The sequence below is a fragment of the Pararge aegeria genome, chromosome 22, assembly GCF_905163445.1.
Source record: "Pararge aegeria chromosome 22, ilParAegt1.1, whole genome shotgun sequence".
Classification (NCBI taxonomy): Eukaryota; Metazoa; Arthropoda; class Insecta; order Lepidoptera; family Nymphalidae; genus Pararge; species Pararge aegeria.
The window spans coordinates 115,757-141,539 of NC_053201.1; the positions used below are offsets into that span (position 1 = coordinate 115,757).

Genomic DNA, 25,783 nt, shown 5'->3' on the forward strand with positions numbered 1-25,783 from the left:
AAGCAACCGACGACGCAGAATGCCAGATGCTAATTAGTAATTACCTCGCGGAGTCTTACCTTTTGTCAGTAGGACTGGCGACATGTCAGTAATACATCGAATGACGTGCATTACCGAAAAAAAACTATTGTAGTATAATTTTTTTACCAAAGTCATTGTGACTTTCGGTCTTCAATTAATTATAATTTTTGATTTAAAAGAAACTGTTTGTAAAAATTTTGTTTATTTTTCAATTAACATGAACCTCTATGATAGTTATTCATTCGAATGTTCACTTGGCAAACATTGAAGACGATTGGCATTCGGGAGCAATTGTATTCCATTCCTCCAGAACCCCATTTACAAACGCAAATCATGCAGTAGTGCGTGACTTGACATAATATGATATTTTATTGTCTCTAATCAACCATATTTGAACGCCTGTAAGTTCGTAGGTCGTGATATTTTATTTTTTACTGTTCAACAGAATTTTATGACAATTCAAGACAAGTTTCAGACAAAGTCATGTTGCAGTTTTGAATAATACATAGTGTCCTGGAAAGGTCTATAGTTTGAACATGAGCAGACTATCGTCTTCGGTTGATCTCGTTGTCATTGTCAGCGGCTGGCGCGGCGCTGGCGGGTTGTGCGGTGGTGGTGGTGGTGGTGGTGGTGGTGGTGGTGGTGGGCGGGTCGAGGCCTTTGATCTGGAACTGTCCGCGGAACAGCGGCCGGAACAAGCGCAGAAACGACTGGTAGCGCACCGCCGAGTTCTGAAACAGGCGCCGCGCAATTAACACACTTGCTTATTTTGCTTTCATTAATTGCGTTAAGGTTTTTTTTATAGTAATATTTGACGGACCAAGCAGGCTGACGGTAAGTGGAAACCATGGCGTATAAACCGAGCAACTCTTCACAGGGCATACAGGGAGCACGTCCTGTAACATGCCTAGTCCATCAAATTTAAGCCTCATGTGTCTGCCTTCAGACCGGAATACTGCATTGCAACAATGCTGCTTAGCGGCAAAAATAAACATGGTGAAAGCTCTGTCACAGAGAGTCTACTACTACTACGGTTATTACTACGGGATAAACCTTACTGGGATCCTTTAAACTAACTCTTTGCCTAAAATCAATTCGATTGGATGCTGAGTGAGGACGTAAAGTAAAAACAAGCAAACAAACACACTTACTCCTTTACTTTATTAGTATCGATGAAAAAATTAACTATACAAGGCTAGTTGGAATTAATGCAGTTTTTATATAAAAGTAAACCAAAATTAAGTGTATTGTTTTAATATTAATACATCCTAAATAGACTTTAACCGTTTTGCTGTCGCTCTAGTAAACCGGTATATCAATGGAAACAGCTGTTCTGGTTGTCACTGCGTACTTTTCATACCAAGTTTAACTCAAAAGTACAACTTGTCATGTCTTTGTTCATTCAAAATAATAAATAGAGGCCTCTTGTGCCTCTCAAACCTCGTATAAGATTGAGAGGGAGTCGGCGATATGGAAGTTCATGAACAAAGCAATAGTGTGTGAAGAAAGTGAAAAAGTCAACAAAAACTCCTTTAACTTGTTGCGTATAACATGTTTTATTATAACATGTTGTACAGTCAATTTTCTGACCTTCAATCATATGATTAAAGAAGTTATCCAATTGAATGCGAATGAAGGTCTTCGCGTCGGAACCTTCCATTACATTTTGAAATTACCTTATCTTGTCATGCAATTGTTACTTTTAAACGTGGTGTCGTAAATCTGTTTCGTTCCGAAATTACTTCAAAAATTCAGTTTAATTTGACAGCGGGAATGCTCTTCTCTTCTCTACTTCCTACAGCAATCTTCAAATGATATGATATTTCAACCTACACCTTTGGATTAAGTTTCTGATTCATTCAGGAATGGAATTCTAATGCGTAACAACAACTCTTAATTTCGGGATACAAGATATTACATAATAGGATAGGCAATCATCATTATTAGATCTTGCGTATCGTGAACCACCAGTGAAGTGCTCATTCGGCGCCGGTTCCCGATGGAATGACTCATATCAGGGACGCACAACTCATATCAGGGAGACAGCATCAAGATCGGCAAGTTGCCTCTCTAATAGAGAGTTATTTGCTCCATTTTGCGTGGTAATCCTAAGGCCATGGAGTCTAAGTGCAAAAAAACCTTGCGAGACACAAAACTGCGGTTGATTTATTCATCTGGTGAAAGAAGGGCTGGTTACCTGTCTATTTAGCGCAAAAATGCAGGCACCATTCCACACGGGAATTATTTTGACAGTATTCAGTTTAGTTAGTTTTGTTGTAAAATTATCAATAAAATCAGATAAGAAAGTGCTGGGTACCTGTATGACGTCGCCGATGATCTTAGTCGTCCGGATGAGGAGCGACACGGATGGTCCAAACAGGTTCCCCGGGAAGTCCAGGCTGACCTTGTTGCGGTCGAACACCGGGATATCGTCGGCGGGCGTGGACGCGGCCTGGCGGGTCACGCGCGCTGATCTGCGGCTGAGGCGCGTACTCGGCGGGCTCGGGTTCCAGCGAGTACGCGGTGCCTGCAGAACGCACGGGTCACAGGGGAGCAGGCTCCGGCAGCGCACGTGCTGCGCATTCGGTAGTGCTCAGATCATTAACTAATTTGAACTGTCTGTTCAATAAGTAGAGCCATACAAGAAAAGTAGCCGCGGGACAGTGAGGCCTTTAAAGAAGCCCTTATTGACATTTTAGTTAAGAATTTTAGGTTTTTTTGTCCCAACCTGGCATCTTCGTCATCAAAAACTAAAGTAAAAGCGACAATGCCAATTCTATTGTACACAATGTATAAACTGAATACCGCGAGTTACCGAAGAGTTGTTTTCTGACCGAAACACTGAAATGACTGCTTTGGAAGAAACTCACGCACTTCGTGCACGTTTCTATTGCAAAACTTCCCGTTGAATAATTATAAAGTAGAAATCATTCGGTCCACTTTTTATGACAATTTGTTTCGATACTTGAAAATAACTCAATACATGCATACAAATGCTCGGAGCACAAATGGTCTACTTTGTAACCCGTCATTTAGTTAAGGATGTGTGCACAACCAAATAGTCTCCAGCAGTATGTGCACAGTTGCCTGCGACAGAGCTTGTCATTCACGCCGGTGCAGTGTCATCGGCTGCGGCGCGCGCTCCGGCTCACCTCCGCCGACGTCGGGGCGGCCGGTGTAGCCGCCGCCATAGCGCCCGTACTCGGGCCCGCCGCTGAACGCGAACTCGCCGAGCTCAGCGCGTCCCGGAGAAGCGTGTCCCGCGTGCCCCGCGAGTCCCGCGTGCCCCGGCGCCTCCACGTAGCGCCAGTCTGCGCCACACGCGCCGCGTCAGTCGCGACGCCGCACGCGGTAGCGCCTTCAGCTCACGTCTCGCCGATATGTGTCCCGATATTGTGAATGTGATAGTTGTGAAGGCGATGAATTTATGAATCATGTACGTATAATTTACAGTAATTAACGCTGTGTTGTAAAAAGAAAAATGTTTAAATTCCTTTCCAAACTCTTTTTAAGTGTTTTGCAAATTATGTTTATTTTGTACTGATTTTCCTTTTCCGCAAATTTTAGTTTCGTAGTAAAATAAAGATATGGTTATTGTAGATAGAAATATAGGTTTAAAGTGTAATTTAAAAGTAGTCATTTAAAATTGTATGCAAATTTTAAAATGTTTGACAAATATTATTACAGAGTTAGCGCTGCTTAAACCGGCCTGTGTTCAACAGTGGGGGATTGTTGGCTGCTGATGCTGATGGGTTATTTCATAAACTTTTCTTGCTGCGTGACACTAATAAATAATTGGATATACTACTTACTTCAATGTAATTTCAGCATAATACTGAGTACTTAAACTTTTGAATTGAACTGGTGTTTCCTACAAACATACTAATTTGACGTTTCGAAGGTGCTTATAGTCAAAGCCTACGTTTGACATAAATGAATTTTGAAGTAAAATCCTGCTTTAATTTTTCAAGGTTTTTTAAAATTTACTTTGTTGTCATGATAATCAAGGTCGGTCCATTTCGATGAAATGGTAAATCAAACAAATATCAAACGACAATAATTTATTTCTCAGGTACACAGTGATTTGGGAATTTATGTGCGATCTATTGTGGCGGCGTCACGCGCCTGTCGCGTCGCACTCTCAGCGTTGGGTTTCGCTTTGCGTCAAACACCCACAATGCAACAAGTGCCTCGATAGTTTAATTGTAATCAGGAACCATACTACATTTGCTTTTGAACCAAGAAATATTCTGTGCGTGTTAAGTTGCCAAAGAGTAATGTTCTAAACATACAAGTGCACAAATGAAAGTGTGTCTACTACGCGTTAGGTAATGTAGTTCTACTTCGTATAAGTTCGGCTTAGCGGCCAAATGGCGTATGATATGCTGTGGGCCAAGTGATCAATGAGCGATATTATGACGCCCATGAATATGAATATTTAAATCGCTAAATAATTGGAAAATTGCCTGCTTGAAATAAATTCCAAAACAGGCGTTCTCGTGAAAATCATCTTACGAAATGGACTTTTTTTTTAAATAAACTTAATTGTGACATCTTCATGATTATGTGAATTTCAAGCTATAAAAAGTTCGGGCAAAATGAATAATCAGAAATCAAACCAGACATTATACTTTTTACCTCCTCCCGCGATATGGTTTTCAACGAATTCGGTTATCTAGTTATTAAAAATCTCAATCGATTTTTTTTATTCGCTGAAATGATTATGATATTGGTAACTATCTCACGTACAAAATAAAGGATCTTAATAAGATCTAAATATCGGTTCGGTATTATTGATAGCGGCCGCTGGGTCACTCTGCCCGCAGCATGCATACTGAAAGTGCAAGTCAGCGCGCTCAGCCGAGTGTGTGCTATCAGCCGCGGCCAGTCATGCGGAAGGCGCTACGCGTGCTCGGTACCCCGTACGGACAAACAACGTTATTTCATTGACACCTTTACATTTTTACAAACAAGACAATAAATTTACAATTTACTTTGTGGACGTCCATCATATACAATGAGCTTTGAGCAAAATTTTCTTTACTGGAAATCAAGAGAAATACTGTGCAACGTACAATTTCAAAAAAATTCATACTCCACACCGAATAGATTGCCCAGTTTACTCTCTGCGCACGTTTTGCTCCAACACCAGAGTCTCCTTAGATGTTAACTTTAAAATTCAAAGCTCAAAAAGATCTGTTTGTTGTTTGAAAAATTATAAATTGCACCGTACCTACAGACTCTCCAGCTTCTATAGTATAGCAGATTAGGCTTAAAATTCATTGTATAAGTGGAAGTTATTCTAATCCAGTCATAATTACACTACACTGCTTGGCCCTGACAAAACTTAAGTAACGAAATAAATTGCAATGCTATTGAGTATCAGGGCTGTTCATATTAATTCCATGGGTTTGAGTAGGAATATTATTGTAGACAATCGTATATTAATATAATTTGGATATACTCTCGTTAATGTGGGTCCATGTGTACAAGCGTTGGTATTTACTTGGGTACGCAAGATCTGGGGCAAACTTCTATGCGATAGGGAGGAGGGCTGGGTTTCTAGGCTATGGGATCAGATGAACCGTCGGACGGGATGTAAGCAAATATTGTACTACACACATATCAGATACGTATTTGCTAATGTTTTGTACAGCGTACCTACTATTTGATGTTGAAAAAGATACTAAGTTCAAAATAATATATTTGAGTATTTTTTTATAATTAAATATATGTAGTTTCTTAGACTCAAGATGAAATATTCAATATCAGTTAGTAGTATAAAAAAAAAAAAAAATACATTAAATGTTTTTTAAATAGCAATTACTTCCCTACTCATAAATAGGTAGTTCTAAAGTAAAGCATGTTTTATGCTTTAAATTATTGTTTTATTTTAAACACCCCCGGTATACACATGGCAAATTGTTAACTTATGATACCATAGGACTGGTACTGGTACTGGAGTAGACGGAGTTAGATCAACTCAACACAGCACGATAAGAAGTTCAGAAGCGACTAGGCAGGACTAGATACAACACCAATTATAAGAAGAAAAATAAGAACTCGCTGGCAAGTTCTGGCTGCAACTGCGCATTGGGAGTTCCTTGCCTTGGAGACAAACGTATAAATAATAATTCTATCAGTTAAGAAAACTTATGTACATATAGTAAAATATAAAAAGTACCCCATATTGTATATTCAAATGAAAATATTCCAAAATTTAAGTCTAACAATTCAGTGGTTGTAAACTGTAATATATAATAAGGTTGTCACAGTCGGATTTGGTTTCGGTTTTACGAACAGGTACTACGACTGCAATCTTCCTTGTTGTAAGGTTTTTATCGTAATACGATTTTTCCCTATCATCAGGATTCAAAGAGTTTCCAACCTTAGTAGTTTAAAGTGGAAATATTTAATTATTTAAAAAATATAATACAAAAATTAAAAAGAATTAGATATCTTATACCTAAATAAGAACAAGGTTATTTGGTAGCAAGATGGTGGCAAGATGGTATTTTGTAAGCGGGTTGTTCTAATGTGTCATTAATTTAAAAATGTAAATTTAGTTTTTTTATACTTGCTACTAAGAGGTCGAAAACATATATATTTTTTGATAATTCGATCCATTTTATGAACAACGCTACGCTACGCTATTAGGTTTAGAATATCTACAAACATGCAACTAAACAAAAATCATGCATTCTCTACTTGTATAAACACTACATACCTACTGTCCTGCTTCAGTTATAATCACTACTGCTATTAGTTGTTGCCAGAGAGGAGTAACGCCAGTGAGGGATACTCTTATTCCTTATTAATAGAATTAATTTGAAGAATTGAAATACTCCAATTCGTCGAATTGTCCGAAGAGAAAAAAACATTTACGGCAAATTCGGCAACGTCGGACTTGCCGGAAATGATTGCCTACGGACCAGATAGGAACTCATCAAAATAACTTCCTTACAATTTCTCATTGAAAAGCATCGCACTTGGCGTCACCTCAGCGACACGGTTACCGGTACATGGTGCAAACGAGGACACGGTGCAAGGAAACAAAGATTTGTAAAACCAAATACTATTTAATTATCACCACACTCACCTAATACTATTTACATATAAATACAAGCGCTGAGAGCGCGGCGCCGGACTGTACAGGGGCCTGCCGGCATTCAGGTCGCAACTCCACGAGCCGGGTCGTGCCGAGCACTGGCGGTGCGGGTGACAGTTTCCCCGACGTGGCAAGAGGGAAGTCGTAGGGAGTTGCGATATCAATGTCGTGGGGATGCAGGCCCCGGGAGGGGAGCCACTCCGCCGCGCCCGGCAAGAGCTGCACTGGGGTCAGGCCTCTGGGTCAGAGGGAGGCGAGAGCGCGACGGAGCGGGGTCGGGAGCGACACGTCACTCGTCGTCCTCGTCGGAGTCGACGGTCTCGACGGTGCCGCCGGCCGCGGCGCCGCCGGACGACGAGCCCGACAGCGACGTGACGAGCGACAGGATGGAGCCCAGCCCCGAGCCCCCACCTGCGCCGCCCGACGCGCCGCCCAGCAGCCCGCTCACGGCCTGCAGCTTGGGCGCCAGGAACTGCAGCTTGGGCCCGATGACCTGGCCCACGATGCCGCTCAGCGAGCTCAGCCCGCCGCCGGCCTTGGGCGCCTCGATGCCGTACTGCTTGTTGATCTCGATGTTCTGGCGGTCCAGGTTCTCCACCAGCCGCGTCTTGGAGTCGATCAGCGAGTTGATTTTCTGCAAGAGTGGCGAGCGTCATCATCGTGCCGTGCCGCGCGTCTCCCGCGCCGCCGCGTACTCACCCCGAACACGAAGCCGAGCACGGCGTTCTTGATGCCGAACTTGGCCTCCGTCACGCCCTCGAACTTGCGCTTGTCGCGCGTCTGCTCGGCGGCCGCCGCGTCCTGCACACACAACAGCGTCACTGCAGCGCCTCGCCACTCGCCACCACCGCCCTTACTTGCTACCACACCACCACCCGGGGACCGAGCCGCCTACGAGAAATGACTTATTCTACTGCGTGCAACTCTCCCAGTCAAGCGATGGATCTCGCCGGCCACATTGTAGAACGCTTCTACAAATTGCAGCTAATAAATGTTCTGCGTAATCTGGTAGATATAATGGAGGTTAGGTGCTCATATGAACATCACATCGAGACCTAGTAGGGTAATATTGGTTTCAGTGACGTCAGCGGCGGCAAAAGGCTGACACTGTCGCGTCGAGATCGCGACTGTGGGCGCGTGTCGCGGTCGCAAATGTAATGCAATCCGCGATGCATGTTGCGGACCGCGCTGCAACAAACGGCGGCTATTTCACACACGACGAAATATAGCCAATTACCGTAAACACTTTGGTCAAAACAATTATACCATTTCATATTTCAAAAAGTATCAAATTAGGTACTTACTGCGTGTGGACACAACGAATACTAAATTGAAAGGGAGATTATTTATTTGTTAAATGACTTTAAAAAGTGGGTTATGTGTAGTTGCAAGAGGCGTCGTAACATTCCATCGTTTCTGTTAATATGTGCGATTGCGCAAATACTTCTATATAAAATGGGTTTATTTATAATTTTATTCTACGTTTGTGTTACAAAACCGCTGATGTGTTGAGGCCAAAATTCATTTCATCATCGCGCAGGTCGCCCGAGCGCGCGGAGCCGTGTGTCGTGCACTCACACACACAGCGCGCACTAAACGCAAATTTATAATAAAGCTCAAATATACGCTTGTCTTGCAACCGTTCAATAAAACTCTCTTTATGAAGGAATGATGGATCATTAAACAACAGTTTAAGTCTATGTAGGTTTAATCAACGATGTCAAGTTGTAGTAAGAGCTGGCGGCAGATTAGTTCTTAGTCGTGAGGATAAGGTAATAAAGGAAAAACTTTTATTTAATAAGGCATTTATGGTTGGGAACAGTTAACAATAAACGAGGTGCCAAGGTCGGCCGAGAATTTAAAGAAAATAATGCTTTCCTAAATTGTTTGATCATCCTGATCGTCATCGTCAGACCCTAATAGTACAGACAGAGTTGGAACTCTCCACGCTGTTCCACTGCGAGCTTTCACATATTAGCGTCGGATTACTAATAGTTTTGTTTACGAGAGCACTTTCCGACGACCCGCATTTCTTCAAATCCTACGAGTAGATACGAATCCTCTACGAGTATACTCGGTACTGCACCTCTATACCGAGTATACTTTGAAGGTTTAAAAAAATAGTAAATTAAAAATGTATGCAATAGCATAGAAATTCTTGTAAAGTAATTTAATGGGAAAATTATAAATAGCACTTACAAACAAATAAACTAATATGTTAGTGTTCTCATGAAGTAATAATTAATGCAATAGCATCTCACCAGAGGTTTACTGTTATTGCTTGTATCAAATTTAATATGTGGGTATAATCAAAACTACACTATTTCCTAACTTCTGCGAGTACAATGTTTTTTTTTGCCACCGGCTCCCTTACTATAGTATCGTAAGCAAATAAAGTATACCTAAGTTTGATGATTGCTACAAGTGGTTGCATAGCAGCTGATGTGTGGAAATTGCACCGCTCGGCCGTCTAGAGAATTGCATTCAATATAAACCTAATGCTTGTCTTTTCGAGAAAAGGCTAATCTTGCAGACCCCGTGTTAAAAACTATTATATTTTTGAACGTACACGAACACAAATTTATTAAATTTATTATTTATATTCGTTCACATCTATTACGATTTTTACAAATGGGAAGGCAAATTAGTTACGATAAATAAAAAAGTTCTTAGAGTCTTGAGGTTAGAGCTTCGGCCTTCCTTCCGAGGAGACCGAGCTCGATTCCCGGCATATATTTCTAACTTTTCGGAGTTATGTGCACTTTTCTATCTAAGCATTTGAAATATGACTTTCTTAGCGGTCAAAGCAAACCTGCATACGCGCTCTTGGCGATCTTGGTGGACTGCAGTGCGGGCCCTTCTCAGTTTCCCGCGCCCTGTGGTGGGCCGATAATGGCTTGTTAATGTTTTGTATTATAACACTGTATTGTAATCACCGCCGCCCATGAACACCTACTTGACATGTGAATCTCTAAGTATAAAGCTTACACAAATAGTCTTTACTTTACGAAGGCCTACCTTACCGTCTCTTTCGAAAGGTCAAGTCTATCTGTTTATTGAGCAACTTCACTGGTTTTTTATTTAGTCATATATATATCATCGCGTAGGAATAAATCAAATCAAACACATGGAAATGTCAATAACGGGTTGGAATGTAATTTATTTTTTAATAAGGCATGGACAGATGGACTTTTGTATATGCACATCCGTATAGCCTGCTGCGCCGGGCGGGGTACATTTTCTCCGCGGGGAAAAGAACTAAATGTTCATCATCACACATTACCCACAGTTTTATCCACTCTCCGAGTGAGGGCTCAGAGCACACAGGATATAATCTCCGTATAATAAACGTGTAATATTTAACGGGGGTAAACTTGTCATAAAAAATATAAAGAAGGACACAGGTGCAGGTGTACAAGGACGTATTATCTCAAAAGAGATTTCTTCCAGAAGCCAAGATAAAATCGGCGACTATAACGTTAGTCTCCGGTCTGTGCCAGCCGAGTTGCGCAGGTGTCGCCGCGCTCGGGTCGAGGCCGCCCGCTGTGCGCCGCCCGCCGACTACACTCGCATAATTATCACACTTAGCCTTACTAGTAGTAGACCGAAACCACTTTCAATAACTACATCTAGACCATTTGCAATTAGGTATTGCCACACAGGTAAGGCCAATGTTATCTTTTTGCTTAACTACCGGAGGGTAGTCATAACTTTGAAAAGTGAAAGGTGCTTCCCGGGGTTCGAACTCGGCCCCCGAAAGTGAAGTCGAGCCCACTGGGCTAGCACCGCTTTGTACAGAACTCATGCACAAACACACACGCAATTAATGATTTAACCAATTTTTGGGAAGGCCCTCCGCACTAGCCCCTAACATTTGGTCACTGTTCAGAGATCAGGATTCCAAACATTTATTGTACCGAATAATTGGAACGAATGAAGTTTTAGTACCGAATACTGGTACGAAAGTGACATGTTTGCATTCATGCAAACATGTCACTTTCGCTATTCATAGCTTAGGCGGTGGATAACACTGCTTATCGGGCACACAATAAGAATACTAAACTACTGAAAGAACTGGTACATAATACGTAATATAATTGTTTTATTCTTTTTGTTGCACTGTGGGAAAACAAGTAATAGAACAACTAGTGTTATGTGCAACCGGTATCGGGTATTGATTAAGTACCTGCAGGTACTCGCGTGGTATCGACTGTCGACGAGTATGCGTTATAGAGTCAGCTGACGCCATTGTGCAAGCGCGCGGGAACCGCCGCAAAAACCTCTCCGTACACTTTCATTTGCGCAATACTCGCACTGTGCGACGAACGCGCGGGGGGACTGCGCCCACCTTCACTTTCTTTGTTTCCGCCGAGCCGACCAACAGTCTTCAATTTACCCTACACTGCCTCGCTGGTCTAGTGGATAGCAAGTACGGATCCCAAGGTACTGAGTTCGAAACTCCAGCTCGAGCTAAATGCTGCTATTTTAGGTTAGATATAGGTAGAATTGTGTTTTTCTTTTAAAGAATTTTCAGTAGCAACACGCAGTTAGGAAGTTGTCGGTGTCCGCCCCCTTGCCTCGGAGAGCACGTTAACCGTCGGTCATGGTTATTACTACTAACTTGTGAAAATAGATGTTAAAGCCCACCCACCCTTATTGGAGCAGCGTGGTGGGTGTATGTTATAAAACCGATTTCCTATCAGAGAGGAGGCCTGTAGGACTCTCCGTACACGCAAAACTATACATATTATATCGTGTGAACAGTCTTTGTCCGAGCTTTACGACAGTAGGTATGCCGGTTACTAACTGCCTTGAAAGGATTGAATTATATTATTGTCTATCTTATTATTTGTTTGTTTGTGTGTCCTTCCTTCAAGCTAACCTAACTTAGCAACCAATTGGATTGATTTTTGACTTTTGATTTTTGAGTTAGTTGACAACTGGAGAGAAACATATGCTACTATGATCCCAGGAAAACAAACAGATTGGAAAAAAAAACATTATAAACGCGGATGAAGAACGCTGGCTGCAATCTGGTATAAGCGCATTTTAAATGCATCAATCCTTGTAAGAGTTCAGATTCAAAATTAATTTATTTCAAGTAGGCTTGTTCTAAAGACACTTTTGAAACGTCAAGACTGTCAGTTTGTTATGACTCTAGCACCGGTTTGGAAGGCAGAATTGTACAGAGAAGAAGCCGGCGAGAAACTTAGTAATCTTTTCCTAAGTTATATCAATTTAATAGGAGTGCTATATTGAAATAAATCAAAAGTCATTTTGAGGCTACCAGTGTACCATTGTGTAGCATTTCATACAAAATACCTCCTCCCCTAAAGTACCAATTTTAGCAAAATAGCTTTAGTGTACGAAATAACAGATCACTAAGCGACTTTATTATGAGAGACGACGAAACCCTAAAACTAAGGGGCGTGAATAGAACGATTAATATACGCACTTACATAAATTGAGAACAGTGGTGAGCACAGAAGGCCATGAATATAAAACACCTTCTACAATACGAGTTATAAAAAACTAGGTAGGCAATGCTTTTATACGTTTACGACGTGAACGTTACGAAAGACTGATGCATATTTAAATTTAATAGGTATAACCTAGTAACTATAAAAAAATTATACTTCACATACACTAAAACAATTGTAATGCAAAGTATGTTTTAAAATAAAAGAAAAACAAATGTGTTGAAATAAATAAAAATAAATAAAATATATTGAAAGACTGTTTACTAATAATCATATATGTATCTTTGCATTGAAACAACTTGCAGCCACACATCGCAGCTTGTCCCCCGGGCGGCACACGCCGGGCGGGTACGACATTGGCAGACCTTCATATTGATTGGTTTTTGTAGCATGTCCGGAAATGGCACTTCGATTGGAGGTCACCTTGAATTATCTAATACTAGTCGGTGCGTGGTAGTTCTACCGACGCTTATTATGTCGTTCAATCCAAAACTCTATACCTTGCGATTAGACTTTTATTTATTACGAATGACCCTGGATTTATAAGTTGAATATGGTGCCAATATTATGGTGTTCCCCGTTTTACCTAATAAGGCAATGAACCTACTTCTCAGATAAAGGAGCTACTATAATATATGTGTCCTATATATAAAAATAGGTGACGTTTGACAAAGAAATGTTTGGAAACCAAAAAGTTCATTACATATTTTAATTTTTCAGTAATAATTTTAAATTAAAATTACGCATTAGAGACTTTTAGTTTGTAGTTATCACAACAAAGATTTAAGAGAGCAACTTTGAGTGTGTCGCGAGTCAATATAATAAAAAAGATTGGTGAAAATAGTGCCAGTCTCAATAATAAAATGAAAATGCGCTACATTGAAATCTAGTTCAGTTTAAGTTAGGTTAGGTTTAGAACAACCAAATTTACACTATCAACCTGAATGTGCACAAAAATCACTTGCTCGAGAATGACTTCGTATATGAAAATTATGATTAAGGATATGAGAGACGGAATGCCTCTCGATAAATTTGATTACAGATTACAGGATAAATTAGATTGGCAAAGTATACTATAAGTAAGAAATGGAATTGTAAATAGATAACTAACTAATCAAGACCTAGTGTAAGCCTTCCATTTTTGTGTACTAAAATGGATATGTCTGCTTTTTGTTGCGCGCGCGCCCCGCCAGCAGGCCGGGTCAGTATGTCAGCGAGAGTGCGCTCGAGGGCCTTGGATTCGGTAACAAGCTGCCGACCCGCTGCCCGAGCCCCCGGGACTACTCCCACCGCTAGAGCACGCACGAGACGCGCCGAGATAACTTGAACCTATTAAACTGTGCCATTGCGCGTTCTAAAGGTAACCTCTCCTGAGAATGCTCCGCTCTCAGTGCGAAACGTGCGTAGAGCATCTGACAAGATCTTTTTGGTGTTGCGTATACAAAATTGAAAATTACATCATATGGATATAATATATCTGTTGTTGCGTTCTTTGTCCGCATTCTCGTGGTAAATGCCGTGGGAACAGTTTTTTTTCTCGAATAAAAAATATTCTATATTACTCTCCGTTCTTTCAACAAACTCTATGCCAAAAATCGAGTTTATTGGTAGCTTAATTATGCCAAATAATTACAAACATACAAACAAAAAAACTATTAAACGCATTTATAATATTGGTTAGAAAGTAAGAATAACTTAGCCTTCGACTGCTTTCTCATGTAGTGGTAAGAGATCTACATTCTTAAAATGGTAGTGGACTATGCTGTTAGGGGTATGGCAGTTCTATTAATTAGTCGGTTTCTACGCGGAATCGCGGGTCGGCACGGCTTTGCCCGCAGAAGGGTAAATAGAGGAAATTCAGAAATTATGAATTTTTAATTGGTCTCCGCTGGGGATCGAACCTGAGATCTCCTAAAATTGTCTGGTTCTCACATACTCAACTCAATCTTCATTGTTATTCTGATCTTTTGAATCGCCGTCGCTAGAATGTTGAATCTACCGAGAGCAGGCCGATGTTATTTATTTACTGCTTTTAACGTTACGACGAATTTTGCGTAAGTAATATCATTAAAGTGAAACTTCACTTGGTGCGGTAGGAAATAGTTATTTGAAGGGAAAACTGTTTGACCTCGGGGTTGTAAATTATGTATCTGGTGTCAATATTTATGCGTGTCTCCAAGCTATGCTAACTTCTCTAGACTGCATTAGTGAGCCGCATTTAGTAAAAAGCCAACGAGAAAGGTTAAGAAGTAAGTTATTGGTTTGTTACAGTATCCTTGGGGCCAGGATTGCGAGCACATCTATCAACAAGTTCTAAGGCAAATCTTGCCTTAAAATTCGATCATCACTAGGTGACGATGCTAAGGTATAGATAAGAAGAAAATAAGTTTAAAACGTACCTTATAATGTAATTACTAAAGAAACTGTTATTAAATATACCTATGAGATAATTAAGTTATGGTCGATTTAGAAATTCGTTCGAGTTTGAAACTATTTTATGATTACTGTGATTTGTTATATTTAATTGAATCCCTTTTTTAAGTAAACTTACAGTACACTAATGAATTAAATTTAAATTAGAATTGAATTTAAAATTAATAAGAATTCTACAACTTTTTTCGTGCACTCATATACCTAGTGTGTATACAACAGAAACGATTATATTCCCCACATTGGACATAATACATGTACGGCGAAGTATTATAAGAAACCGCTAATTTTAGCATGATAAAGGTTAATCTGGTAATGTCGTTTGTACAAAGCAGGCATGAGATGAGACAAGTCATGTACGAACAGCGTATCAGATATTACAAGGTGGATGAAAATTATGTATATGTGCAGTGTTAGCGGCGAACATGAGCAATTAGTGGCGAGACGGGTGCTGCGGCGCGTGGGCCGCCCGGCACCGAACTTTGGACGCGCAATGCGATCAGTTTGTACTGCAGGTTGAATCTATGGGGCTCTCGCTAACCGTGAAATTGCATTTGTCCACATTGATAGGCATTTTGGCAGGGGTCGTTTCAGTTACTCTCATAACATTATGCATGACTCTATTCATACACAGCAGCTATTGTAGCTCTCACGAGGTCTTGACCTATAACGAAACAGTGCTAACATATGCAGCTATAAAGTTTACACCAAATAGTTATTTTCAACAGATACATCATAAACCCATGTTGACAAATTTAATTTCACTTTTAAGCATGGGTATCGTCGCCCATAGAGTCTCTCAGAATTCTTTATGCATATTTAGTCGTTATTTCGTTCGAAACATATATAATAATGTACATTATGACACTTCTTCACGCAACAAATTGATCGCACCGGCATGTCGAGTTCATGTGGCAATCAATAAGGGCAGGTTGGCTATGATCGCGGCGTGTCCAAGTATGGTGCTGGGGGCTGGATAAAGTGACTTTTCCAACAAGTTACAAACCGGTTGTCTGCGTTTGAAATACATAATTCCACAGCATTGTTCGTATACTCATCGCACATTTTCATAGAGTCAGAAAAGTCACTGATTAGCGCGTGGAGGTAGCGCGGGACTTGCCGGGAAGGCTCCTTCGCATTAGTTATAAGAACAGCAAAAGTGCGGGCCACGCCACAGCGTTGCATTTACACGTCTTCCTACAATTTAGTTTGTTCATTATGTGTGGACTATCACACGTACACGCGCAGCAACAAACGTTGACCGCACCGCACCAAAAATAAGCCTATGGAGTAATTTTACTAATAGACTCATTTAGATCACAGTTGCTTGCAAAATTTAAACAAAAGAAGCTTTCCATGGGCTACCTATTATAACAGGGGTTTACAAGGAAGGAGTTCACCCCGGATCCCTGACCATCGGATCAGGACCGCAAATACGTTGCGTGGTCGTCATCATCATCATCATATCAACGCATTACCGGCGCACGCAGAGCACGGGTCCCACCAAGCTGGCCCAGTGTTGATTGGTGGATTCCACAGGGCTTTGAGAACATTATAGGGAATTCTAAGACATGCAGGTTTTCTCAAAATGTTATCCTTCACCGTTGAAGCAAGTTATATTTTAATTTAAGCAATTAAAATAACACTTGTTTCAACGCACATTACTTAGAAAAGTTGAGGTGTGTGCTGGACTCGGCCCCAGTGAAGTCGAAGTCCTACCCACTAGCTATCACCACTTTGTTACTTAGTATTTTTGTACAATTTGAAAACAAAGAGAGACACCCATATCTTTCTAAGGGAGCATAAACGAGTTATTTTATCAGCCCAAAATTTTTGTTAATCTAGAGCAGTGATCCCAAGTTTTTTTTGAAGTTATTGTACTGTGAAACCACTGGTTTTATAATGGCTGGCGTAAGAAAATTCTATAAAATTTTAGGTGGATTCGTGTTTGATAGTCCATACAAAATATACTAAAGTTACTGGCTTTAGTAGCATTGTTATGCGTAGCAGCGCGGATACAAAGCTGTTATAATGCGAAGGAGCCATAATATTCAATGGACAAGAGCGATATTACGACACTTCGGGAGAAACTGTCCATACGGAGCGGTTCGATATACGTAATATTATTATACGAGGCGTTTGACGGTCGGGATCAGTTACGTCAACCGCCTGTGCTGTCGATGAGGGCTGGATGTGGTGCGAGCTGTGTGGGCTGGCGGCAGCAGTTCGCTTTGTGATGTTGCTTATCAAAAATTGATAATATAAATTATTTATGACCTTGGGGACGACTGCGTTGGCACCTCTTCTCCGAGCGTGTTCCAATTCAAATGGATATCACATAAGTAGCCTTACTGTAATTCATGTAAACTAACGTCACGTTTGGTGTCATTCTGTCATTTATCTGTAATGTAAATTGTTGACGACTCCATACAAATTTGATAGATTTACTTCTCTAGAAGCTTTTCTTATTTAATTATTATTTAGCAACGCCGAACAGAAATCATATTCTCTTTTCTCCTTGGATGAAGCGCAAGGCTGGTTTTCTAGAAATGTGTGGTTTCAACCTTTAACATTTCAAATTTGTGATCCATAGAGGCCTTGCATCAGTGCAAACTTATACCATTAGGCGATCAGCAAACATTGCGATTGTCGTTGTTTTTTACGACTGTGAAGAGTGTCACACAGGTGTCACGTCACAAATAAAAGTACATACTTTTTCAGATTGCATTGTCTAAGTAAATTTAATTACAGAAAAACTGGAATAATAATTGACGGAAATCTAAACTGCATTATTTCGGCTCCTAATTTCAAAATATACCGCAGAACATCCAACACACACTTCGGCCCGCAGAGTACAAAGTGTTGCACACTCTGTGAAATGACATATTAATATTTATATACAGTCTTGTTGCACGCACTTGATCATAGACAGATAAGAATATCTTTCTTAACTTCTGTTTTGCCATTTTTAACAGGTAGGGATCCAGATAAATGCATATTTGCATACAAATTTCGTTTGCAAATACTGGGAATGGGAATCTTGTGGTAGAACCAATCAAATCACTAGAGCCCTACTTTACAACAAAATTAAAAAGTGAACTTATTTGTTTGAAAGACCTGTTAAAAAACCCGGAACTTAATTTTTTAAAATAAATATCAACCACGAAAATTAAAGTTTAATATCCGTATGTGGATATAACTGAGCCCATTCAGGTACTGCGAGAACGGCAAGCAGACAAGAGAGCACAACGTGCTCGCGCCCAGTGCGTGCAGCAATCATTGTATAACACAATCATCGCAAACAATGCGCTGAAGACGTAATGTGAACCGCTCCGTTTTGTAGATCACATACTCTGCATACATTTGAATCTTGTACACGGACACACGAGCCGGCCGAGGAAACTCACCGAGCGCTGGCTCAATCCACGTAATGGCGTTACAAAATAGTTTATCTTTAATGTTCCAACCCGGACCGGCTCGGCTGATGGCCGCCAACGTTTCGCAATATTACCAAATGTTGAAACCAAGTTCACTTATGAGGGAGCTCGTTTGCAGCCGATCAACTAATTACATTAATTAGAATCCTCGCAGGATAGTGTGTCACGTGGAACTCGAGCAGTGAAATGTTAACGCCCCGGGAGAGACCGCGGCAAGTGAACCATTTATTGTAACCTAAGTTTTAAATTTGAAGAATGTAGTTAGCACTACCGTTGCTTAGCGCTACCGTTATTTTTTTATTCATGCAAGAACCCTTTAACCTAAAAAATCCATCAACTTAATCCTTGACCAATTAATGTACTACTGCTGGACGCGGGCCTCCTGTTCCGCAAGTGTTTGACTGTTATTTTACATTATTAGTGGACGGATCGAGCAGACATATACAAAGCTATAAACAAAGCGAAACTTCTGCGGCAGAAATAAGAATTGTGTACTAGGCTAAGACCAATATCGATGTTTTATAATCATTACTCAGTTACTTCATTTGATATCTATGTATACTTCACAAGGTTCACTCCTACAACGCGGCCATACAACCTCACACATATCCGTGTATCTCTGATCCCTTCACGAAAGCGAACTCCGAAGCTCATAACATTTAACTGCTCCTAATGAAGTTAAAGATAATGAAAGCATTTATTGCCAAACGGGCCCGAATTATGATTAAAGGCTGAAAGAAAATAGGATAATCGCAATAATACACAAGCTTATGAGGAGTCCAGGCTTCCGACCCACTCCATATATGTTGACAGCTATTGCCGGCTATAGCTCTGCGAAAGACAAGACCTAAAAGTTTTAATGTCCGATGAGTACACCCTTTGACCTATACTTTAAGCTCAATTTTTTTTAAAATTACTTTAGGTAAGTACGTACAGAATCCTTAAGATGCATGTGAAGTCCATTCATAGGATGTAAGAGGACGCAGGAGCAACAGGTGGCCTTTTTACCTTTTACCTTTTGTCCTGTTTATCCTGATGTGCTACTCATGAAGAGTAGCACATCAGGATGGGCACATCTTTTGTGTTTTAGCTGTACTTGGCTATGCTGGTTTTGTGACTTTGAATAGTGATGTTTACAGTACTTCAAATATCCTTTGCGCATGCACAGTTTTGCAATCAAATTTTGTAATTTCAACTAGAACAGACGGCCTTCACTGCCGTCAGTCCTGCATTCACAACCAAATCGTAAATTATAAATTGAATTGAGGACATACAGATACAAAATGTTTTAATTGAGCATGTGTCCTTTTGGAGACGGTATATCACTTTGTGTCAAAATCTCACCCTAAAATATGAATATAAAGCTCCACATTGTACGTATAAATAAGTCGTCCTCCAATTATGTCTGTTTATTTGCTAATATATAGTATATAATAAAGCCTAATTAAGTTTATTTGTAAGTAGAAAATATATTAATATAGCAAGTCGTCGATAAATAATGTTACATAACAAGAACTTCACTTTTTTTTCAAATTTGTAACTGTGCTAAAGAAGCTAAAGGTCGCTAGGTTTACTCTATAAAGTGTCTGAATTTAGGGAATTTTAAAAATGATGCACTTTAATGAAATGTCAGGTAAGTCAGCCGGCACTAGCTAGTCAGCATAGTGGAGGAGGGCGGGCGGCGCCGCGGGTACTCACGTCGATAGGCTGCAGGGCGTCGTCGTCGGCGAGCTGGCGGCGCGGGCGCGGCGCGGCGTACGCGACTTGCGCGGCGAGCAGCGCGGCGAACAGCACGGCGAACGAGCGTGCGGCGAACATGGCGGGCGGGCGAGCACTGGCCGCCTCGCAAAGCGCGCCCGGCTGGAGGGGCCGCGTGCGCTGACGTAACGCGCTTCGCGTCCGTTGCGCCACCCCCGCGACTCCTCCGACGCTGCGGATGCAGGGTCTGTGCCGCGCCACAATGATAAAGGTTCCACACGCCTTTGGAAACTTTATCGTGAACTCTCAGGCGTGCAGGTTTTCTGAAGAGGTTTTCAATGTCCGTTGAAGCAAGGGATATTTTAACAGCTTAAAACGCACATAACTTAGGAAAGTTTGAGGGGCGTGAAATCCTACCCCCTAGGCTATCACCGCTCTTCTTTAAATCTGATGATTAGTTGTGGTAGGAGGTTTCTGCCGTAGCTAGTAACCACGCGACTACAAAGACGTACCTCCAAGCGATTTAGCGTTCCTGTACGATGTCGCGTAGAAACCGCTTAGGGGTATGGGTTTAACGTAACTGTACCCCTATACCCCTAACAGGTTAGCCCGTTACCAACCTAGACTGCATCATCACTGACCAGCAGGAGATTGTAGTAGCTGGTAGTGGAATAAAAAAAATATTTAAATGAAATACGTCTCACGAAAATCTGGAACGCACTTCCGGTTTCCGTCTTCCCCGCTACCTACAACTGGAAGTTGTTGGGTTTCATCAAACGCGACACCTTTGATACTATAATTCAATTATTCAACGCGCTGACACGTAGCGCGCTGGAATACGCAGTCTCGGCGTGGAACCCTCACTATAAAAGCCACGCTGCAAGAATAGAGAGAGTTCAACGCTCCTTCACGAGGTACCTAGCCTTCAAAGACGTTGCTTGCCCATATAGAGCTAATTACGAATCAAGGCTCAATCACTTTAAAATTCAGTCCCAGAAAAATACTGCATCTCATAACTAAAGTTATTCATAATACTTAAGAATCTCAACGTCCCGCGCCGTATTCCCAGACACTCTCTCTCTTCTCACCTCATTTTTCAAGAAGTAATCCAGGCAGATTCGCTCCAATTAATCGTCTAGTAAAAGTTACAACAACCTGACCAACTCTGGCATTGATATCTTACACGCTACCCCAGAAAGTTTTAGGAAGAAAATTGTATGAGAATTAAATATAAATAATCTTCATTATAAATATCTAATTTTAATTTAATATAACTTATCAATCTGTTATAATAGCTTAATTCATATTAACATTGTATTTCTTAATAGTTTTTAGTTAAATACTTATTTTAGTTTTTATTTTTATATAATGTGACCGATGATAACAATAATAATACTGTATACGTACACCTATATTTGATTATTGTAATGGCACTAGACAGAATTTGTAATTCCAACACATAATTTAATTTTTTTAAGATTGTAGTTTCAATTAATTTCTAGTGTGTCTTATGAATAAATAAATAAATATAACAAGTTCCTTCAAATAAAGCTTAAATAAGAATCTGAGAAGATACGTGTTTAACTCTAGGTTGCATCCTCTCATCACTCATCTGGACTGATTGTAGGCAAATCTCGTTGCTATAAACCATATATAAAGATCAATAATTTCTGTTGAAGACGCCGCTACGACTCTTATGTCCGTTTCCACTAACGACGAACATGACTATGCCTAAATAAGTGACGCCTAGTCCAAGGAGATTCCTAGGCGTGCATCAACCGTACATCATTTAAGAGTTCATAAAACGTTTTTCTATTGACATCGCCTAAATCTCTAAAATGCTTAAATAAATGCTACGTTTTAAATTAGTACGGAGCATAAAATGATCATTGAAATTGTTATTAATTGGTATTTTTTTTGTTAATTTTTTTAGTTCAAATACAAAAAAAAACCTAGGTTTGACCGCAGCGAGACATACATAGTTCCTAGTACCTAGTGCCCACCCTGCTGGCAGCATGGCTCCTTTGAATGGCGAAACAAATTCCTTGGCCGAGGTAACTGCGAGCGCCAAACTCCCCGGAAGATAATTATAAAATAGCAATTACATGAATTTAATAAGTACCTTTATAATTATTTTGTTCAACTTAATTATATCATAGAAATCTTTAACCTCTAGCTTCCGAAGGAAAGATACTTCCGAATAATACTGGGTTACATTTTATTTTGTTAAACAACTCATGAATTAATGTTGGTTTGGGAGAGACTCAGAGGGTGCGTTGGAGTCCGATCGGGTTGGATTATATTGTTTCACAGCTGTGATTGTTGAAAAATTCGTCTTAGTGTTGTGAGTACTTGATATCATATGGATACCTACGGATAATTTGGCTACACCGCGAAGATCGGTGATTTCTTGCCGGTTCCGGTTTCCGCACCGCCTATAATTTGATTTCAATACATCAAGAATGAATAGGCATCTTCTAGACAAACGTGTTCCAGCATACGCTGCTTTGTCCTAGTTTAAAAAACCAGCGAAGTGTGGGTCAAATGCTTGTACCTTGGCTTAGGGTCGTCAATCGGTGTCATACATCAGTAATCAAGTCAACCGACCAATCTACACCAATGTTATAAATGTGAAAGTGAGTAATGTAGCTATCCAACCAATGTTATAAATATTGGTTGGATAGCTACATTCGGCTTCCGTATCGTATCCTTTTAACCGCGTGAGCAGCACTTTAACGATAACTTATATTTATGACTAGCTATTGCCCGCGACTTCGTCGACGTTCGTTTAATTTTTTTTTAATAAACTCGTAGGAACAGTATATTTGCCGAGTTTTACAATAACAATGTCTATCTCGTTTTTTGGGTTTAAAAATGGCCTAAAAGGTAAACCGGGAGCGCTTAAATAAGTAGTTTAAGTGGGATGCACAAATAAACATACAAAAGTCAAATATAAAATCTGTTTTGGGTGCTCTATCAATATTAAACTATACGTATACCGATATAATTATATATTAAATCTGAATAAAATTTTCAAAAAATATTTTATGTAGATTTACATGAGGGTCCCATTGAATTTTATCTAACGTTATTTCGAGTGTTGCATTCATTTCCTCGGTATTAAAAGTAAAATGGCTATTCATATTATATTTATGGAAATAAAGAAAAATCCTTAATTTCTATTTTTATATGCAATGTGTTTATTAAACTCTCTTAAATCGAAAGAAATCCATTTATGTTACAGGTGTTTGAGTCCGAAAGGTATTTGAAGTCGCTTTATCTTATATTAAAATATTATTGCTTTTCGTAAGTTCCACGGCATATGACCGACCTTTAACCTAAGTTCCTTTAAGATGTGGGCACTTGCTATATTTTAGTCGGACTTTGTGCCTCCGTCTCCGCTAATACTATTGACAGGACATTTTGAATGTTTAACACTAACTTTAAAACGAGAAAAACGGCGACCGATAGGTCCGTGCCGAAAATCCGGCAACAAATAAGTCCGAAATAAAAAAAAATAGGTGTATATAATTAAAACGTTTACGTTTTTGACCCTGCGCGTGTAAAAGATTATAATGATTGATATTCGGACGCGCCGAGGCATTGCTCTAATCTGCTAACGCGCACCTGAGGTCACCGTTACAACATGCTGTACACGAGAGCGTGACTGCTTCCTTTCCTTTCGGGACGCAAATATCCGTAGATATAATCATATCATTTTACTAGACTTAAGCTACTATAATTTTCGTCTATTTATAATATGAATATTATAAAAGCACGTTAGACGTCAATGACGGCAATGTGCGCTAGCCATTTCTCTGGCAAAAAGTATACGTCAAAGCATGTTCTTAATTCGATAAGCTTAAAAATGCAATTTCTTTTCAAATTTATACTAAGTACAGTGGCCGAACCCTGTGAATTGAGGCTAATGACAGATTAGAGAACTACTTCCAAGTTTAACACAGTGTCTATACAACGCAATGCTGTAATCTCCCACCTCTCCGCGTTCTTATGAAACACTAGAATACTTTAATCATCGATATTTTTAGGCCCTACATTATAGTTATTTGTGCTTGTTTGTAGGACAAAATAATTATTTTATAAACAAGCTAGTTTCGAAATTGACTTTAGTGTATATAGCTTGTATTCGACATACTACCCCGTTTTTCAGAATCAAATACCATACAAATTGTCATTAGCCTTTGGAATCCGGCATCTTCTTTCATTGTAGAAATATATAGGTTAGATCCACAACGCTGCCCCAAAACAGAGGGTTAGTAAGGTAACGAGACACACACAAACACATCACATTACCGAATAGGAAGGACGCAGCCAACTTTGCCCCGAGTAGCTCAAACTTGAGCAGAAGAATAACGAGTGACCTTGAATAATCTAATGCTACACTGTGAAAATCGTAGTAGATATAGCCTAGCCCTTTTGGGAGGTCAAGTCAGTCTGTTTGCTTCGCTCTACCACCGGTTCAGAAGGCAGATTCTACCGGCAAGAAAATCACCAGTTGTTCTTCTCCTAAATTTTACAATTTAACAATAGCTTTCTTTAACGAGATGAAAGGGGAGCGGTCAACTTTAAGAAACCAAGCCATTTAGACTTTCCATTAAGTAACCATAATTTATGTGTTTTATTATTTTTTTAAACTTAATCAAAGGTAAAACTATTTCTTATGTATCATGTTTTTTGTGAATCACACAAAAAAAACTAATGTCACCTGAAAAATTTAAACAAGTTTTAAATGAATAATCAAATAAAATAAACTAATGACATTAGCGGGGTGCAAACTGAAGCAAAAACTCTTAAAATATTTTTTCCTTTTTACTTGTCACGTGCTTGTGACTGACCGGCCTATTAGCTGCAATTACAACGAGCTACGTGCAAACACACTTCCTTATTGTGCAGCTTCCATGAGCTCGGGCGCAGCGGTAGACGGGCGTCTCACGGCTATGCCACATGGAGTTTTGATTACAGGGCCCATAAGCGGTGTAATCAAAACTTTTCCAACATCGAATTTTGCACAAACAAACGGCCTTACTAAGCGGATGATAGAGCGACCTGCTTCAAGCAACAATTCGAGGATGTTTTTTTAACGTATGATGAAAAACCATTTGCATTGTTCGAATTAATATTAAATTTTTCCGGTCCAAATTATAAATTCTCGTTTTCTACCGTATTTCATACCCCTCGCTCGCTTTTTGCACTGAATTTTAATTGACACAGCTGGGCTATACACTAATGGGTTAATAATCTTTAACCAAGCTCAGGTCTGCTCTGGCTGGGCTCTGACGGCACGGCGCTTTGTACTAATCCACAGGATACCAACTTTGTAGCCGTGGAGTCCTTACGATGCCTTGCAGTAATGACAATGCCTTGTAGTGGGGGAAACGTTATATTATTTTAATGTATTTTGTATTTAATATAATATCTTCAAATTTAATTCTGTATTGCATATTTTTTGTAGTTATCATTTAGTACATTGTACCTTTATTTAACCATACCACAATAAAATCCTTTCCTTTGCACACTTCTTGTTTCATATGTTCTCATAAATATTTTATGGTACATAAATAATAAATAAATAAAGGTTGACAGGACAT

General features: G+C 40.0%; 2 protein-coding genes across 2 annotated transcripts; both read right to left on the reverse strand.

The window, feature by feature from the left end:
* Positions 1-566: 566 nt before the first annotated feature.
* Positions 567-3,053, reverse strand: LOC120633947. Its single transcript, XM_039904382.1, has 3 exons — positions 3,039-3,053; positions 2,339-2,596; positions 567-752 (listed from the first exon to the last, which is right to left on the reverse strand). The coding sequence occupies exons 1-3, from the start codon at positions 3,051-3,053 to the stop codon at positions 567-569; spliced, it is 459 nt and encodes a 152-aa protein (XP_039760316.1).
* Positions 3,054-7,418: 4,365 nt separating this feature from the next.
* On the reverse strand, positions 7,419-21,267 carry LOC120633948. Its single transcript, XM_039904383.1, has 4 exons — positions 21,263-21,267; positions 20,175-20,421; positions 7,829-7,930; positions 7,419-7,763 (listed from the first exon to the last, which is right to left on the reverse strand). The coding sequence occupies exons 1-4, from the start codon at positions 21,265-21,267 to the stop codon at positions 7,419-7,421; spliced, it is 699 nt and encodes a 232-aa protein (XP_039760317.1).
* Between the last annotated feature and the right edge of the window lie 4,516 nt (positions 21,268-25,783).